The sequence below is a fragment of the Nipponia nippon genome, unplaced genomic scaffold (assembly GCF_047370975.1).
Source record: "Nipponia nippon isolate SJK-2023a ecotype South Korea unplaced genomic scaffold, ASM4737097v1 scaffold_3, whole genome shotgun sequence".
Taxonomy (NCBI): Eukaryota; Metazoa; Chordata; class Aves; order Pelecaniformes; family Threskiornithidae; genus Nipponia; species Nipponia nippon.
The window spans coordinates 25,819,355-25,836,728 of NW_028262347.1; the positions used below are offsets into that span (position 1 = coordinate 25,819,355).

General features: G+C 38.5%; 1 protein-coding gene across 7 annotated transcripts in view; it reads right to left on the reverse strand.

Annotated features, from left to right (window-relative positions):
* PTPRZ1 (protein tyrosine phosphatase receptor type Z1) overlaps nt 1–17,374 on the reverse strand; it is a 145,556-nt gene that overhangs the window by 23,025 nt on the left and 105,157 nt on the right. For 4 of the 7 annotated variants that reach the window (XM_087765959.1, XM_087765956.1, XM_087765957.1 and 1 more), the window contains exons 12-14: nt 12,139–15,718; nt 8,291–8,435; nt 1,014–1,105 (exon numbers count right to left, since the gene is read on the reverse strand). In XM_087765959.1, the coding sequence (XP_087622085.1) occupies nt 1,014–1,105; nt 8,291–8,435; nt 12,139–15,718 (3,817 nt within the window). The remainder of the gene's footprint in view (nt 1–1,013; nt 1,106–8,290; nt 8,436–12,138; nt 15,719–17,374) is intronic. The other 3 variants (XM_009464127.2, XM_087765960.1, XM_087765958.1) reach the window with 2 other exon arrangements.

Genomic DNA, 17,374 nt, shown 5'->3' on the forward strand with positions numbered 1-17,374 from the left:
CTATATCCCTGCCTATTAACCATTTAGAAAAAGGTTATGCATCTCCTAACAATAGCAATCAATACAAGAGGCATTTAAAGATGCCTACAATTCAGTTACAACAGAAGTCTAATGTTTGGGATTTATTTAATTAAATCTGTTTACTAGTTAGCTACACAAGGGCTCATTTTGCTTTCCTTAGTCATTCCAAGGGAACCCATCCCCCTATGTAACAGCACAGTTTGCAAAAGCATCACTCGTGGAACAAGATAACCTTTTCTCATATGTAAAAATGTGGCTCAGGATCTGCTGAAGAATTAATCTATTTAAGGTACTTTTCATTCTACTCAGATTGAAAAAGCTGGGAGGGCTGCACATGCTCCTCTGATACTCTTTGAGGAGGAAAGAAAAGAAACAGTTTCTGCAAATAACTGTGATGGATATGGAACCAGAAGATGCTAATAATATTCCGCACTTGTGTATCATTTTTATGAGAGGCTCACACAGAACTTTACCAGTAGTAAATATGCTAGTAAAATGGATCAGTTAAAGAAAACATTGTAATTGCAAATGAAATGTAGATAGATGAGGCATATATTGGTCCTGCTGCTAAAAAGAACAGGTTGTGTTCTATACAAATGTGACAAATTCAGTTAAAGGAAGAAATACAGCAGACTATGTTGCTGGTGTAATCCTCTGCTTTGTGACAATGAACTAGAGCTATTGAGTGTAGCTCAGAGGGCTACATTAGAAGCCATTTCTACTGAGGCTATGCTTCAAATGGCTAGAAGGCGCAGCATATCTTTGAGACAACTCTGTAAGGTGAAGATATCTCTCTTCTGTGTTACCTACAGGAGAGAATATTAGTAACACTAGTCTCTGCCTCTGTCAAGTGCACCTGGGTTTATTAGTACAAGAGGGTACAAATCTCTGGTTTACAGACATTACAGTATGTGAAGAATTCATATGGACACATACAAGACAGCATCTTCCAACGTCTAACACCAATCCACAGAACAGTTCACAAAAAATACCTGAGACTGGGAAGATTGGAGCTGGGGGAGCAGAAATCACTCGAGGTGACGTATTATCTTCTAAATAAAAGTGAGCAGTCTGGAAACATTTCCTAGAGGGGAAGAAACATAAATAAATATTGCAAAAATTAAAACATTATCTGAGACCTTTTGGAATTCTGGCATTATTGAGTAAGAAAGAAATCACAGTTTTGAAAACCAGTTTTCATGGAGTGTCAAATACTACTGCTAGAATATAATTATTTCCCCAGCACACCACCAAATTATGCATAAAACTTGAAGATACTACATTAACTCAGCATAATACATAGTTCATGCATCTTTACCTATACCAGAGGCAGAAGAAAGAGCACACATCAGACATACTGAAAGCTGAAAGCAGAACTCTGCATCAGGAGCTACTGTAGATGCTGCACCACAATTCCAAGTATAAAAAATGCCATTGTCTTCCTTGCTTATCCAAATTCGCACACATAATTACTGTTCCCTTTCATGTGATTATGCTAGCCTGAAGATGGAGCAGTGTACGAGATCAGTTCTGGTAATTCACCGACAGATCCTACTGCAGACACGGAAATGCAATAAAAGGCAACATGCCCTGTAACAGACAAAACGGCGGCTCTGGAACTGCTATGACTGGGGCTAAACAATTTTTTCATAATGTAATTGCAACACCGAGGGACACCTTCACCAAGGAGGACTTCCCAAAGTTGACAGACAAATGGGAACTTGTAATTCCAGGAGATGCTAGCTTTGTTGCAAAAGCATTGAAGGATGGAATCAACCTTAACTATGACCCACAATGTTATTTGTATCTGTGCTGTAATCCAGATGTGAAGATAATAAGAATAGCATCTGTTAAGAGTCCAAGCTATTCAAGGGACTAAACAACCAACTGCTGCTGTAAGCATTGCAAAGCCTTCTTAATTAAAAAATCTCCATATGATTGGACATGCTAATATCAGTCTTTACTCTGGGTCACTTAGTCTATTTGAAATATTATTCACTAATCATTAAATTTAAAAAGAAATATATGCATCAGGAAAATATTAATCTCATTTTATATTTACAAGATTCTGCTTCTTCAAAGCCGTTGGCTGAAGCTATTATACGATCTTTTGCTATTTTGTGTAATCACTGGTGTTTTAAATTCTTCTGTACTGTTCCTGTATCACTGCATGGACAAAATCCCTCACATAATTGTTATAATCAAAAAGAAATTTTGAGGCTACTTTGAGAAACAGATAGGGAATATGCGGATATTGTCATTCTTTCCAGAACCATTAATGTAGATCATGAAGACTTTGGTAAGCTTATTTGAACTAAGCCTCTGGGAAACATGCCCATACTCTTGGAATGTGTTGGGAATTTTCTGTCTGTGTACAATGCAGATTCTCTTAAAACACAAGGAAAAGTGGACAGCTGCATCAAAATTGTGGCATGCAAAATAGTTCTGGTGATTCACATGACGATTAAATTTGGAGTCTAGCTAGAATCCTCTAAAAGCATATTTATGATGGTCATAGAGGAGCTTTAGTGTTGCATGACTTACTTGAAGTAAGACTACCCATTATGTACTTAGTTTTACTTACAAATGGCAATTTTGCATGCAGACCAAGAACACATTCGAGATGTGCTTGGGAATACCTTTCTAATTTTTAAGGACGCTAACATTAGCACCCCATAGAGTCAGCAGCTGCTGAGGTGAGAGAGGCTGTCTCAATGCTAGCATAATACTCAAGAGTTAGTCTCAGGACTGTGTGTGAAACGTCTGTGAGAGGCAGGCAAGTATCAAAGAACTTCAAACCATTAAACACTTTTGGAAAGTGGCCCTGCCTGCTGGGCACAGCGAATGATGATGTACTGTACTTTATTAAAAACAGCACCAACCAACCATACCAGGCTGATGCCTGACACTAAAGCTCTAAAACCAAAAAATGTTCTCCCCCTAATGCCTACTGCTTATGAACAACGATCATACATAAAGTTTATGGACCAACATTACAGAGTTTTGCCACCTCCTTGCTTGAGAAAAGATTGAGCTAAAAAGAATTTAATTAGCATTATGGCTTTCACATCTAAAGCAGTACTTAAAATGTCCTCATAATATGCCATACATTCACTATCCCTCACTGAGTCACTGCATCTTTAATCTTTAACAAGTTAATTGTGGCTGAAAATAAATTACACCCTTAGCACATTTGGGAGACAAATTCATAGCAGTTGACTTAACCTGTAATAAGACTCCTAAATAGGCACTCCATCTGCTTCTGCATCAGCAGTGAAAGCCTTCCTGACTAAACCTAATGTTAATAACCATGTCTCATTAATTATCACTTGTTGTTAATGAAAAAAGTGATGACTATTTCAAACTTCCAGACAAAGGTCCCATCACTCAATGCTAACCTGATTATTTAATTTACACCTTTCATCACAGCATTTAGATCTTCAACCTAAAACTGTAATTTGTAATTTAGACACCACGCTTCTTCGAACACACACTTTATATACGGAGATCGTGCTAAGCCATTGAATTAATTAGAGTGTCTGTATCTGTACAGGAAGCCACGCAGCGGCAGCTCTGCGGTTTAGCAGAAGGGATCTGAATGAACACTTCAATGTGAACTACTTGGGACAAGACTATGCCTCAGACTGCAGAGAACATAATTTTTCTGGCGTGCGGGCCCCTGGACCTTGGCTGAGGATATGTGCTGCCTACTCCTCCCGTGGGGCAGGGACTGCTCAGAGCTTGACTGGGATCGTCACCAAGACAGGCAACACACCCTGGCGCTGTGTGTGCGTGTGAGTGTGCGCCTCTGCAGGGTGTTCACCCCTGGTGCCAGCCGAGGAAGGGAGCTGAGCCTCACAAGTCAGTGGCATCTGTGACAAGATGGGTTTGCACATCCCGTGGTCACCCAGAATGGTCTTAGAGGCACGATTATGTCTTGCTCTGAGAATTTCAGGGTCTTTTGCGCTCACAGGGTATCTGCCAATAGGTATTCTCAAACACTTATTAGAATTTATTTTTAAATGGTTCCGATCATTTAAAGATCCAATGGTTCTAAAGGATCTTTCGATGGATGCTCAATGGATCCAATAATTTCAATTATTCCATTTTTAAATGGTTCCAATTAATTTTTAAGTGCTTGTCAGCTGAAATTTTAATTTTCAAATTTCATTAACTCCTTTATTTATAATTTGACGTCACATAGTTGAAAAGTTTTTCCTTTATGGATGGACGAGTGTGGCCTTTCTAAGTTTAAATCTGTTTTTAGTGTGTCTCTGCATGTGCAAGTTCAACTGCCCTTACAGAGGGTTCTCAACTCTGTTCCCGTAATCCTAACACAGGATTCAAGGCGTCAGTTCAAATCATGGGTAAGAAAATGAACATTCTCTGACAGCTGTGTTTCAAAGATATAGGATAGTAAAGTTAAAGTTTAAATGACTACTCAGGGCATTGTCTGTCATTGCGTTGGTCATTTCTGAAGCATTGCTCTCACGTAGCTTCTAGGAGGCTTCATGACAGCCAGCTGATATTCAGTATGTCTATAGATAGAAATGTAACTGGGACTGCATTAGCAGTTTGCTGTTCACATTATTAGAGCTAGTCTCTTACTGAGATTCACATACATTTCTTGAAAAAGGATCTTGAATGGTACAACTCCTACTGACAACTGTTACCATTTTACTATTTTCCAAGCTCTTCTTATGATAACCGATATAAAAATTGATTTGTACAAATAGCCTGACATTTCTTCCTATACGTCATTTCATCAGGTTTATTTTTATTGATCACTTCTATGAGCCGTTCCAAAAGAGTACACACATGCATAAGCAATTTCCAGTATATTATATGTCATCACAGAGAAACTTCCAATTTCAGTCATCTTAATGGATAAGGTTAATTCAGCAAAATGAGAATGACGAAGCCATCCAGAAATGAAAAGAACAGAACAAGGAAATTCAAATATCCCTGCTGCACCTCTGCTGCAAGGACTCAGTCAAGCAGACAGATACTGAGAGAGATGGATAGACTGTAGATTTGGATATAAAATTATCTCTAAAGCTATAAAAAAAAATCTATCCGGACGACAAGGCCATTAAACAGGCAAAAGAATCTCCTTGATTATTCCACTGTAACCTTAATCATGCTGAAGAAATGAAAGGAAAATTACATTGCTTGAAAATTGCTTGAATTAGAAAAGATTTGAAAGACAGAACTAGAGTAGTTCAAAATTGCGTATTTTCCTACGGGCAATTAGACAATCTTTAGACAATATTGCCATTAAAAGTTTTCATCCCTGTCAGAGAAATGAGTATTTTATCACAGGAAGATTGAAATTGTGCCTAATGAGATAGTGAAGAGACTGGGGAATTTCCTCAAGTGCTGATTAACAATTTCATGTAAAAAAAAAACCAAAACCCAAAACCCAAACAACAGATGGTACAGAATTATTTTTCTGATTCAAGTCATTCAAGTGAAGAACAAAATAATTTTGCCTTTTTTTAACCTTGGGAAACTGGAACTTGTTGCTCTTGGTAGTTATTTGGACTAAAACTACACCTTTTGCATATTTAACACACCTTTTGCATATTCAAATTAGGAGCTAACAGTGGAAAGAACTCAAAGCACTATTCACTTAAATATCCAGCTAGGATAGACCAATGCAATTTTTTGACTACTGTTGCGAAAGGAATATAGAATAACTCCTTGCAAACCTAAATTTTTTATGAACTTCAATAAGTGAAAATAAGTGGCCCATATAAAAAAAGCATTATAAAAAGAAACATTGACAGCTTACATCAATTATTTCAAAATAAACTACATCTAACCATAAAAATGCTTATAGACTTTATACTGATATTTTCCAGGCATAAAGAAAATTGCTTAGCAGTAAAGTTAATGTTCTGATTTTTCCCAGGCTTTAAAAAGAGGCGAGGGTCCTGGCACCTTTGAAAGAGGGCCACAAAGTCCTACCTACAATACACACTGTTTACGTTTCATTCCTCTGAAATAAGAAATGTGTTACTGGTGTTATCATAATGCCAAGAAAATTTACTTGAGGATTAACAAAAAAAGAGCTCCATATTTTATTTTGTAGTACATAAGAAATACAGAAAAGATTAAATTCAAGTTCAAGAAGATATTACTGCTAACGGGATTTTTGTTTTATTTTGAAAGACCTATGTTACAGAATTGTTCATTCCCAGAGAAAGAATACGAAATGAACACAATGTTATTCGACAAAAACAAGCTTGTAACGTGTAGGATTACTAGAACTGCACTGTACAATCTGTGTCTTAAAATGGATGGTGTTCTTTGGGAAATAGAAGAGATTTCAAATACTACTTAGCTTCAGGGATGAAACCCTTTGGAAGATGAATATAAACGTTCACGTTGCGTAACATGAAAGACAGGAAAAGGTTCTCAATATAAAAGTGGTTAGCTGGAAATCCTGTGATGGACAGTGTAATTATCCAACTAGACATAAACTAAGAAATGAGTTGTGCAATTCTTAGAGCAATTAACTACTTGGGAAAGAAATATTTCTGAAAATTCATTGCTCAAAAGTGTCTTTAATCATGCTGAAGGCTGTTTGACTTGCTAGCACGCTTGCCTGGAACAAAGGGAGCTTGAACTCAGTTTCTTAAAACCTAGTGTGTTCAGGGACGGGATGTATTCTGTCCCATGTGGGACATACCCAGCTAGGTTGATAGAAAACCAGTGTCAGAAGACTAGAAGAAAAGTCAGTAAGCACAACCCTGACATCATAGCCTAGAGATTACAGTAGTCAGTAGCTTGGAAAGGGCAGTCTGGGGTCTAGTTCCTGGTTCTTCACCACTTTTACACATTTTAGATTAAGCAGGATTGAGTGGGAAAAAAAAAGAAGAAACAAGCTCTAGAAGGATCTGTGAGATGTTTGAGCCTGCCTTCCCCCTTGTTGTACAGCTACTGGAAGAGAATGGTCCCATTTCTTGCTGCTAGTTTAGATGTTAGCACTGCAGAAGCAGCAACAGGGTTCCTGGCAATCACCAAACAGCAAGAATCTCCATGGCAGGAAGTTTTTGCAACTTATTTCTTCCTTCTGGATCACTGTATTTCCTCCCTGGCAACCTGAACCCTTGAGAAAGTGTTGGGGTTGTGCATGGATTTTGAAAGCCTTCAGAGAGCTTAAGCAGATGTGTCCCTAGGAAGATTCTCTGGCTTTATCTAGAACCAATGAAACAGAGCCAAAGGCTTGAGCACTGCCACATGCTGTCACATGGCTAACTAGATTCCTGGTACGCTTTTAGGTCAGGCCAACTTGCACTGTTAGCACAGGGCAGAGACCATGCCCAGTAGGTGATGTGAATGCAGCCACTCTGTTTTTTCCTCCTGTGAGGGAAGAGACTTCAGCTGTACAGAAGAAATCTGTGCCATACCAGCTGGTCTGTTTTATTTCACAGTATAGATACAGTCTTTTGCCCTCACTGATTACGTTATCATGATTTTTTATAGCTATCCCTTCTCTTTACCCTCATTTTTTTTCTTAATGTCTTATCAACCTATCAAATCATAGAGAAACAAGTGCATGAGGGAACCTGAGCATGTGTGTGCACGTGAAATGCATCCTTAGGTACCTCCTGAATGGTTTGAAAGGCCAGGGGGCAAATTTTGGTTTGGAGATAGGCAGAATCACAAAGCAGAAAAACTTTTTAATCACAGAACATCATAAGAACCACTCAGTACATGATCTTAAAACATTTATACTATTATACTACCCCATTTCTGTCTTGCATACAATATCAGCTACAGCACACTCCTACAGTCCTACATGAATTGCTTATTCACATAATCCTGTCGAGGACCATAGATTCTCATCCTAAATTGACAACTAGCCTTTTTAGCTGTTAAGGGATTGGAAAGATAGGAAACAAACCCATGCCATGCTATTTATTTTCCTTCTGCCTCCTGTTCTTCCCAGTGCTCTGTTAAGTTACTTGGGTTCTAGGCATTAATAATCACAAGTAAGCTTACTAAAATCTCTCAAAATGGAAATAAACTATTTGCAATGGTTCAACCCTCTGCAACCACAAAGAATTGTAGTTGAGTGTTTTGGACAGAAACCACCTTATTTTGTCAGCTTTACGTCACTGCAGCACTGAGAGCAATACAAAGACACGGGAGAGACAAGATCCAGTCTCCCTCCTGTAAACCAGCTCAATAATGTCAATCACATTTTTCAAATCAGAGCTCTTTAGAACTGAAAAAAAAAACCAACCAAAAAACAACTTACCTCCAGTATATGAGAATACCCACAAGAATCACTAGACAGATAAAAGTCAGGGCTGATACGACCACAAGTGGTATAACTGTCTTCTTCTCTGATTCCAGACTCTCAGCTAGACCGATACGAGACTCATGGCTACTATTACTTGCCTCTGCAGTCAGAGAAAATTGAAACAGTCCATGTTTAAATTCTGACAAATGCACAGCACGAGTGAATGTGTCTTATAATGAGCCTACTTAATACCACTTACCTCTATTTTTTACTATGTACTGCAGAAAGTATATACATTTGCAAACCAGCTTACAGAAAATAAGCAGATAGAGGGTAAAGCAAAGTGTTTAAGCTTATGTGATTCAGCCTTCCAGCAGTGGAGACTTCTCTTTGTAAGAATAGCAGATTGTTGTTAAAATATAGGAGAAGAAAGGTGTTTAATTTCATCTGTTTATTAGCCGAAAGCCAACTGAGTTAAGGAATCTGAATATATACTGTTGGAATGCGTAAAGAACATTTTGATATTAAACTGTCACTCATGTAATGCAAATAATTTCTCTGGCTAATAGCTTAAAAAGAACATTTTCTTACAATAGTCCCTGTGTGCTTGCTGTATTGCAGTTAAGCCTTCTGTATTTTAATACATTGCCCATTCTGTAACTTGCCTTATAGAGACATCCTGCTTTCTTTGAATCCAATTGCAGTACTTCTTACCCCAACTCTGCTGGAGCCAGAATTGAATTTCCTATCTCTGTCTTTACAGGTGATCAAATTATTATTTAGATATTGTCTAGATTTCACATTTCTGTCAGCCTTGTAATGCTGGGTGACAGAAATATTTGGGCATGGGAATCTGTATGAAGATTAAAACAATATATTTTATAATCTCATTAAATAAGGGAACACAATGGTGGACGAGACCAAGCTTGCATTTTTAACTTTGGTCATAACTCAAGAAGCAAACACTTTAAAACTGTGATTTTGACACAAAATGACTGATTCTTTTCAAACTGTACAGTTTACTGTGATCTGTGACCATTATATGAGTTAAAACACAGAAATAAGCACTTTTGCACTTGTTAGAATTAAACCTCTAGATTTTCTAAGAAGGTTTTCTGCTTTCGTGAACAGTCCTATGAATGTTCTGGATGGGAGCAGAATTTTGCTGTCTAGAAATCAGCTGCACTCCATTGGAATTTCAAGGGACCAATTCTACATGAATAAAAAGCTTTCAGACAAAAGGGAGGAGGGAATGGAGTTGGATCTGAAAACAAAAAATGACAACAAATCACATGTTCTAAATAGGATGTCAAAAACCAAACAGCTTCACACAATACAGATTTCCAGGCAGCTCTCTGCTTGCTTCCATTTTCTTGATTTTAGGGGCTTTCAGGGCTTTATATGCAAAAAGCTCTAGGCTCTGATCTTGCATGCATCTTCTTGGTTTTAATTCAAAGCACTCTAACACCCAAATCAATCACTATTCTTTAAATCCTGTAGCTCAGTGGGCAAAGTGATTGCAGGCACAAGTTGCTTCTCAAAAATCTGTCCCTGGCTTTCTGGTGAGTAGGCTCAAATCAGTATTTCCTATTGATTTCAGAAGAAACTATGTGTATGCATGACAGATCAGACTACGATCCCTATGAAGCATTCATACTTGCTTATCCAACTCTGGACTAATTTACAGCATAAACCCCAGTTTTATCTGTGTGATGACAGGGTTCCTTCAAACTGCATGACCAAATCCTATTAGGACTCCTTCTATGGGGAATGAAGAGCAGGCTCCTCCTGTAACGGAGGGTTTCTTGCCTACTTGGCCGTCACTCTAGTGATGGCAACTGAAAAGGCAATCTCATCTATAGTAGATTTCTTTGCTCCCTAATAATCGATGTGTTTGGATCCTTTGCATATTTCTTCATACTAATTTCTCTTACAGTTTTTCAGTTGAAGTTGAAAGGTTTAGGTAGCCACAGAGGTCTTATGGAGAAAGCCCTAGTTCAGAACAAGCATAAATATGCATCGACAACTACAAAGACTGGGAAAAATTTAAATCACAATTTTTTTCTGTACTAGTCACAACAAGAAGACATTTCATCAATTTCTGGTGAATTCACTGTAATGTATAAATAAGTTCTCAGCTAGGAGGTGTTTTGTTTTGTTTCGTTTCATTTCTTTATAATTGAATTAAGCAAAGATGTCTTTGATTTACAGGAGACCATGTTAGACATGCTCACATTGAATTTTCAGTTTATTAAAAGATAATATTTGGCATCATTTATTAGAAAAAATGATGTACATGAAATGATACTGTATAGTGTCTTTCAATAATATCTAGAAGACAAACTCTAAGTCTGTTGTACTACTACTACTCCAGTAACGTATAATCCTTTTTGAATTACTATCAGTAACAATTCAAATGACACCCATTATGTAAACTATAAATCTATTATGGTAACGCTCATTCACATTTAGTAACATAAGTTTTGAAATACTGATGTTCTTTTTGCTGATTTTTAAAGAGATGTTATGCATTTTACACAATGTGGTAACTACTTACCTACTGAACTAATTCACTTATTGATTCAGTTTTATAACACCTACCTTGTTAAGACTCCTACTAATTTCAGTATGTTTTCTATTTTCTTTTCATTTTTATTTTCTATTTGTCACATACTGCTAGCCCCAGCTACACCGAGTGTCAATTTACCACCTTTTCGTATTAGTATTCTGTTGCTCATGAGTAATAGGACCTCATGTGATTTAACTGTGTATTTGTAGGACTGGGCCGAAAATTTCCCATGCTTTGTGGATTCCCTTCCTTAGTGCGTTTAGTTGAATGATACTGCCCTCTACAGATGCTGTGAGAACTTAATGGAAGTTCAATTTATTTTCTAAAATACAAATTTAACCTTGACTGTTGGGGTTTTTTTCAAACATCATAAATTGTTTCTGACTTTACTCTGGGATTTTCAACACTCTAACATGAGGCAATGCAAATTATGTGTCTGAATACTTCAGGTTTTCCACAATGCAGTTTTAAATACAAAGGAAATGCTTTATATTTATCAGTTTTTATCTATTTGAGGTTCAGTTCTGCCTTCTGACCTTATCCTTGGAATCACAGATCACAAATACTCTTGCTGACTTTAAGAGGACTAAATAGGAAAATAGCACTAAATATAAACAGGTACAGGAGAATCTGGCTCTAAATATTTTGGAAATATGCAAATCTGGCACAAAAAAGACTGCATCTCACTGAAATCTGAAGATGGCATTCAGAGTAAGAATGAAAATGAATGTTTTTGTGAATTAAGATGAATCAGAATCAAACTGAAGCATCTTCTTCCTTGCTCAATACATCGGAGAAAATACAAAACAAAACATAAGGAGGAAATGTGCTGCTCTAAGTTAGAAACCAGAATCTCAGAGGTATGTTTCCTCTGGCAGAAGCATGGTTCCCTCTGGTGTACTTCCATAAGGGCAGCACTTGTCTTTGTACAGAGAACTTACATCCTTCTTAAACCTTTAAAACTAAAATTAAACAATTAACATATTGAAACAAATTCTGGTTTTAGATTGTGCACCACCCAACTTCTGCTGACAGTACGAATCTGTCCAAAAGCAGAGCATGAATCTTCTTACTGAAGAGTATTTCAGGTGCAGTTTTAAGTAGCCAGTAGTAGCATTCACAAGACAGCCAGCTTAGCATGCACCCCCTGTTCCCCAATGCTTCCTTCATCACACCCACTGGCACTGTTATGTTCTCCTTTTATTATATGTAGATAAACCTTCTCATTCTCTATGGCACAAAAGTATCCCCTCACAGCTTTCCATGGTATTCATTAGACTTATCCATAACTAACCTGCCTCAGAGATGTTGAATACTGATGAGTGATCACTAGTAACAGATGAGGCTGATGACTGTGATGATCCAGGAGTTAATTCTGAGTTACCTGCTTCAACTGCCCCTTCAGTGTCTCTGTCATTAAGGTCAGGAAAACTGAAATCTGTTGAAGTTTCATTATCATTAAGGCTATCTGAGGTACCTTGGCCAGAACCACTTTCTTCATCACTTGTAAAAACAGCCCAAGACTTAGACTCTGATGTGTTCTGCAATGGGACACTAGCAGTCTGAACGTGGTTGTCCGAAACTGTCGGGTCGTCGTGCTTCTTAGGGATCACACTCGCTGTCAAAGTCAGTACAGATGTATAATTACGTCTGTCCGTGGCATGGTTTATCTGACTGACTGATGCAGCAGTCGAAATCTTCTCTTCTTCTTCAGGTTTCTCAGAATGTGAGCTTATAATTAGATTACTCTGATCCTTGTTATTGTTTCCCTTTGTATTTTGTTCCTCTACTACCATATCCTGAGCTTCTCTATGGGAAGTGCATGAGATACAGTTACTTACAGGGAAGCCATCGTCATATTCATCGTAGTCATCCTCAACTACAGAAGGCCACAAATCAGTACTGGATACAATACTGGGAGACAACCCAGAGGATTCTCTAGAAGGAACCAGCAACCTACTCAGAGTTACAGGGATCTCACTTTTGGGAGGAACAGCCGTAACAGAAATATATACATTTGGTAAAGGAAGAGTGTGATGAATGGACACGTCAGAATCAGAAACAACTGCAGGCATATGATCAGGATCAAAACCAAGTGTAGAACTTGAAGAGACACTGGCAGCCTCACTTCTTTCAAAAACACTTGAAGAGATATGGCTGTCTGCAGGAGTAGCTACATGTGGTAATGTATCACCTGTTAGGAAGGGAGTTGTTATGGCATTCGCTGCTTGTGGGGGAAAGGCATTTGTATTTTCTAAACTGGTCAGCTGGAATGAAACATCACTACTGTACAATGAAGGCATAACCTGCTGAACATCTTCACTGTTAAACAAACTGGATGAAATATATTCCTCACTTGCATAAGAAACAGATAAACCTTGAATTGACGCTGTGGGCTTACTAAAAGTGTTTGACAACATATCAGCAACGGAAGGTGCAGATGTAGAATGCAGCATGGTTTCAGTTGCAGCAGAATCTGGTGCCATTTGATGCAATATTTGGTCAAATGTAGAACTATCTTTATGAACCCTGGAGCTTTCAGCCAATATTGGATCACTAGGCACAACTGCAGCCGTGTTAAGCAGAGTGCCATCACCAGAAGACTGGAAGGAGGACTGCAGTAATGCTTCGTTATTTAATGTAGCTGAGGTCTCATAAAAGTACGGCTGAGTCGAGGATAACGTTTTGCTATAAGCAGGGGCAGAGAGAGCTTGATCTGAGCTTGCACTAAGCATAGGTTTAAGCAAAGTGTCATCAAAGGCTGGAGTTGTAACATGCAAAGGCTGAACGGAAAGCTGATTTTCTGTAAGTTTACTAATACCATGATCAAATATCTTAGTAGTGGGAAAAGCAAGAGAGACTGGAAGGATTCCCTTTGTGCTAGAAACAGGAAGTGGGCTTTCTTGCAGAGACGTATTCTGCTTAATAACATCATTATTAGAAACAGATGTAGAAAGTTCAGGTATCACTTTACTTTCAGCATTGGAAGCCATGTCACTTAAAGAAGAGGAAATTTGCAGTTCTCTCTTGTCTCCATATATAACATCACCTTTTTGAAGCATCTTATTAACATCACTAAACCCAGATGATTCATACATAATTTCATCTACAGAATCAGAGGAAGAAACGTTAAGTACCGTCAAAGTATCTGTATCAGGCAAAAGGGACTCACTACCAGAGTATGCTTCAGACCAATCCATATCACTAGATAGAGAGCGCGTAGGCTGCAGCAAAGTATCAGCTTGTGATATTACAGAAGAAGATTTATGCACCAGTACATTGTTATAGCTGCTAAATAAAGGATCTTGATGAAATACGTCAACAGAATCATGCACAAATTCTGCGGAGTCATAGGAAACAGTAAAGCTTTGGAGGGAGCCCACATTACTAGACAAAGCATAAGGAAGTTCAGACATTGTAGATAGTACATGCATATTTAAATCACTGCTGGATGGTTCAACTTGAGAAAATATGTGAGTTCTATTATGACCAAATATCAGTGTCTCTGAAGCAGCATGAGTAGTCTGATGTGACACCACATCAGCATATTGAGCAAGGCTTGGCTGTATTAATGTATCACCCTCGGCCAATGTCAAAGAAGCATGCAGGGACACCTTATCACTTGCAACAGCTGGAGTAGCACGTTGTGGAAACATTTGAGAAACTGTATACAAACGGTGAAACACTTTACTACTGGAGGAAGCAGAGGAAAATGTAAGCAAAGGTACATCATCATAGGAAGACAGGGTGGGTTCAAATGACACATCAACACTGGGAAATACAGGTGTAGCATGCAAGGTCACATCACTATCTGATGTAGCAGGGGTAGTGTCGAGCATCTGAGAGTCAAACAATAAAGGGGTGACTAGAGGAAACACTTCACTACTGTAGGAAGGTTGAAGAGGTATCTCACCATTATAGACTGGTTGAGTTGTCTGAGAGAGTACCTCACTGGCAGCAGAAGCAGAACCATATTCTCCAGAGCTTGAAGAGATAGAGTGAGGTGATAATTCAGCAGAGGAGAAAGCAAAGGTAGAATAATGTGGCAATTCTAAATCCGCATCTGAGGTGTCTTGTGAAACCACTGGGCTGCTGGAATAGGGCACTGTAGCTGGCTTTAATTCCTCTACATAAGCATCAGTGTAACTGGTCTGAGACAATTGCCTGCTATCCGATGTTTCAACAGATTGAGTTGTCAGATCTGTAGCGTTACGAAACCATAAATTCCCATCAGTGGAAGAAGTAGGCTTCGGAGGCTCATCAGAGCTTGAGGGTGCTACACCTTCTGAAAGATACTTAATGGAGCCTTGGGAAAGAACATCATGCATGCTTCTATCTGGGCTTCCTGAAGGAAGGGTGTCTTCTTGGGAGGTCTCCTCTGTAACCAGCTGTGCTGAAGAAGTGGTAAGAACTGATCTCCAAAAGTCATCAGACTCCTGATGAGGTTTAAAAGGAGACAATAAGAAATCTTCGTCACTGTGGCCAGTAGTGGTTATTCTTGTTGGTTCAGTGCCTGAAGCAAGGTATATGTATTCTTCTTCCAAGCCTTTGGTGGAGTCAATGAGTTGAGGAGGAATTCCAGTAATGGTTCGGGATTCCAAAAAAGGATCTTCCTCTTCTTCAGAAATTTCACTAACAGGTGGAGAAGTTGGGTAATAAACTGCTTTGAAAACATCATCCTTACCATGCAATTCTTCTTCTCTTGTTAAGTATCTATTTGTTTTTGCTTCATTGGGTTTTGTTCCCATTTTTTCTTGACTGTAGCTGGATGTAGTCACCTGGAAATCTTTCCTCATTTGGTTTATTGCACTGTCAGTGCTAGGAATCACTGCAGTTTCTTCATCGACCTCTGTTTCCTTTTCATCAACTTCATCCTTTGAAAAAATATCATAGCCGAAGACAATTAAAAATGTTTATAGACACTGTACACAAATGAAAACCAAAACTGCAATAATACATTTTCCTGGGTCCATAAAAGTAAGAGAGACAAAACAAGACAACACTTGAGAAGACTATTGGTCTTAAAGCAAAATATTTAGCTGCAAGAATAGCTATGCTCTTCTCTCTTGAAAATATGACTTATTTGCAATACAAACAAAAAAATCCTATATCACAACAACTTCTTAAATATTGTGTTACTTTTACTCTGTTTGAGAGACAAAAACTGCTCACAGTATTTAGTTGCTTTATTAAAAAAGCTCTACCTCTTTCCTAATAAAATGCAATCGTATATGCCGTACACATCAATGAAAAAATGGTTTTGCTATCAGAATGTCTTAGAGATTTGCACTAGTATCCTGACATTGATTAAATTGTCATAGCAACAGAATTTGTAAAATATATTTATGACCTGTCCTTAAATCTATTGAATCTTCAGAGTTTTCTGGAAAAGAAGATTTCAGGATGGTCAGCATGACTCGAATAGTTTCACAAGTGTTGTGAGTGATACCACCTAGTCCCTGTCACAACCCTTTGTTTGCTGAACATGAATAGTGAGTGATACTTTGTGAAAAATTTGTGTTAGTTTTGACTTTTAAGGACATATAAAAAAAAAAAATTACATTCCTAAATAGAATCAGGATTTAGGCAGTCCTTGAGGATCTAAGTTTGAATCTTTTCGCCCCCTCTTCAACCTTCCCTGCCCCAAATAAAAAAACATAATGTAGAAGCATCTAACTTGCTCAGTAGGCATTTGGCATTGTCGTTGTGACCTAAACACAGCAGCATCTGCAGCTCTGTGCTGTGCCCCCATCTAGAACTGCACCAGAACCAAACCTGTCCGAGCACAACTCTGCAAGCTAGAATGAGGGGCACGTTCAGCTTCTGAAGGGACTGGATTTGATAGGCACACATAGCCCTAAGAGACACCAGCGGGACACAGCATCTTGCAAAATACAATTGCAACTCCTTTTTTCTTTTGAAGATCTGGCTTAGTGATGTGGTGGCAATACCTACCTGTTTTTATTCAAAAGCGTAATGTTGAGAGAAAATACCCAGAAGATAGGAGACTGGGACACAGCTATCAGTCTAACAAATCCTCAGTTTCCACTATATTTTAGGCTGAGTAGTTCTCCCACTCTTGCATTGAAGTGAACAGGGCACAGCAAAGAGAAGAATATAAAATCAACAGCCTTTGAAAGAAAGTGCCCAAGATGAAGCACTGCTGAATAAACTATTAACTGGGGCACTCAGCTAACAGTAGTTGTTAGCTTTTATCCAGCCTCACCAGAGTGAAAGCTTTAACCACTAAGCTAGAGCCATGCTTCACACTGCAGTCCCTTTTTTGTACCAGGAACCTCTAGTGCACTCACACGATGTAAGGTACCTCAGACATGACTCTCCGGTTTGGATTTCATTCCAAGGGCTAAATCCCTAGAATGCAGGGACAGCAGCACCTAGACTGTGTGTCCTCAAACCCAGACTGGACTGGACAGGCCCTTGTTTCTGAAAATCTACTTTCTGTAGGGCAATGCCTGCACTTTTAAACTTCTGTGGTTCAAGTAAAAATCAATTGACATTCACTGGCACTC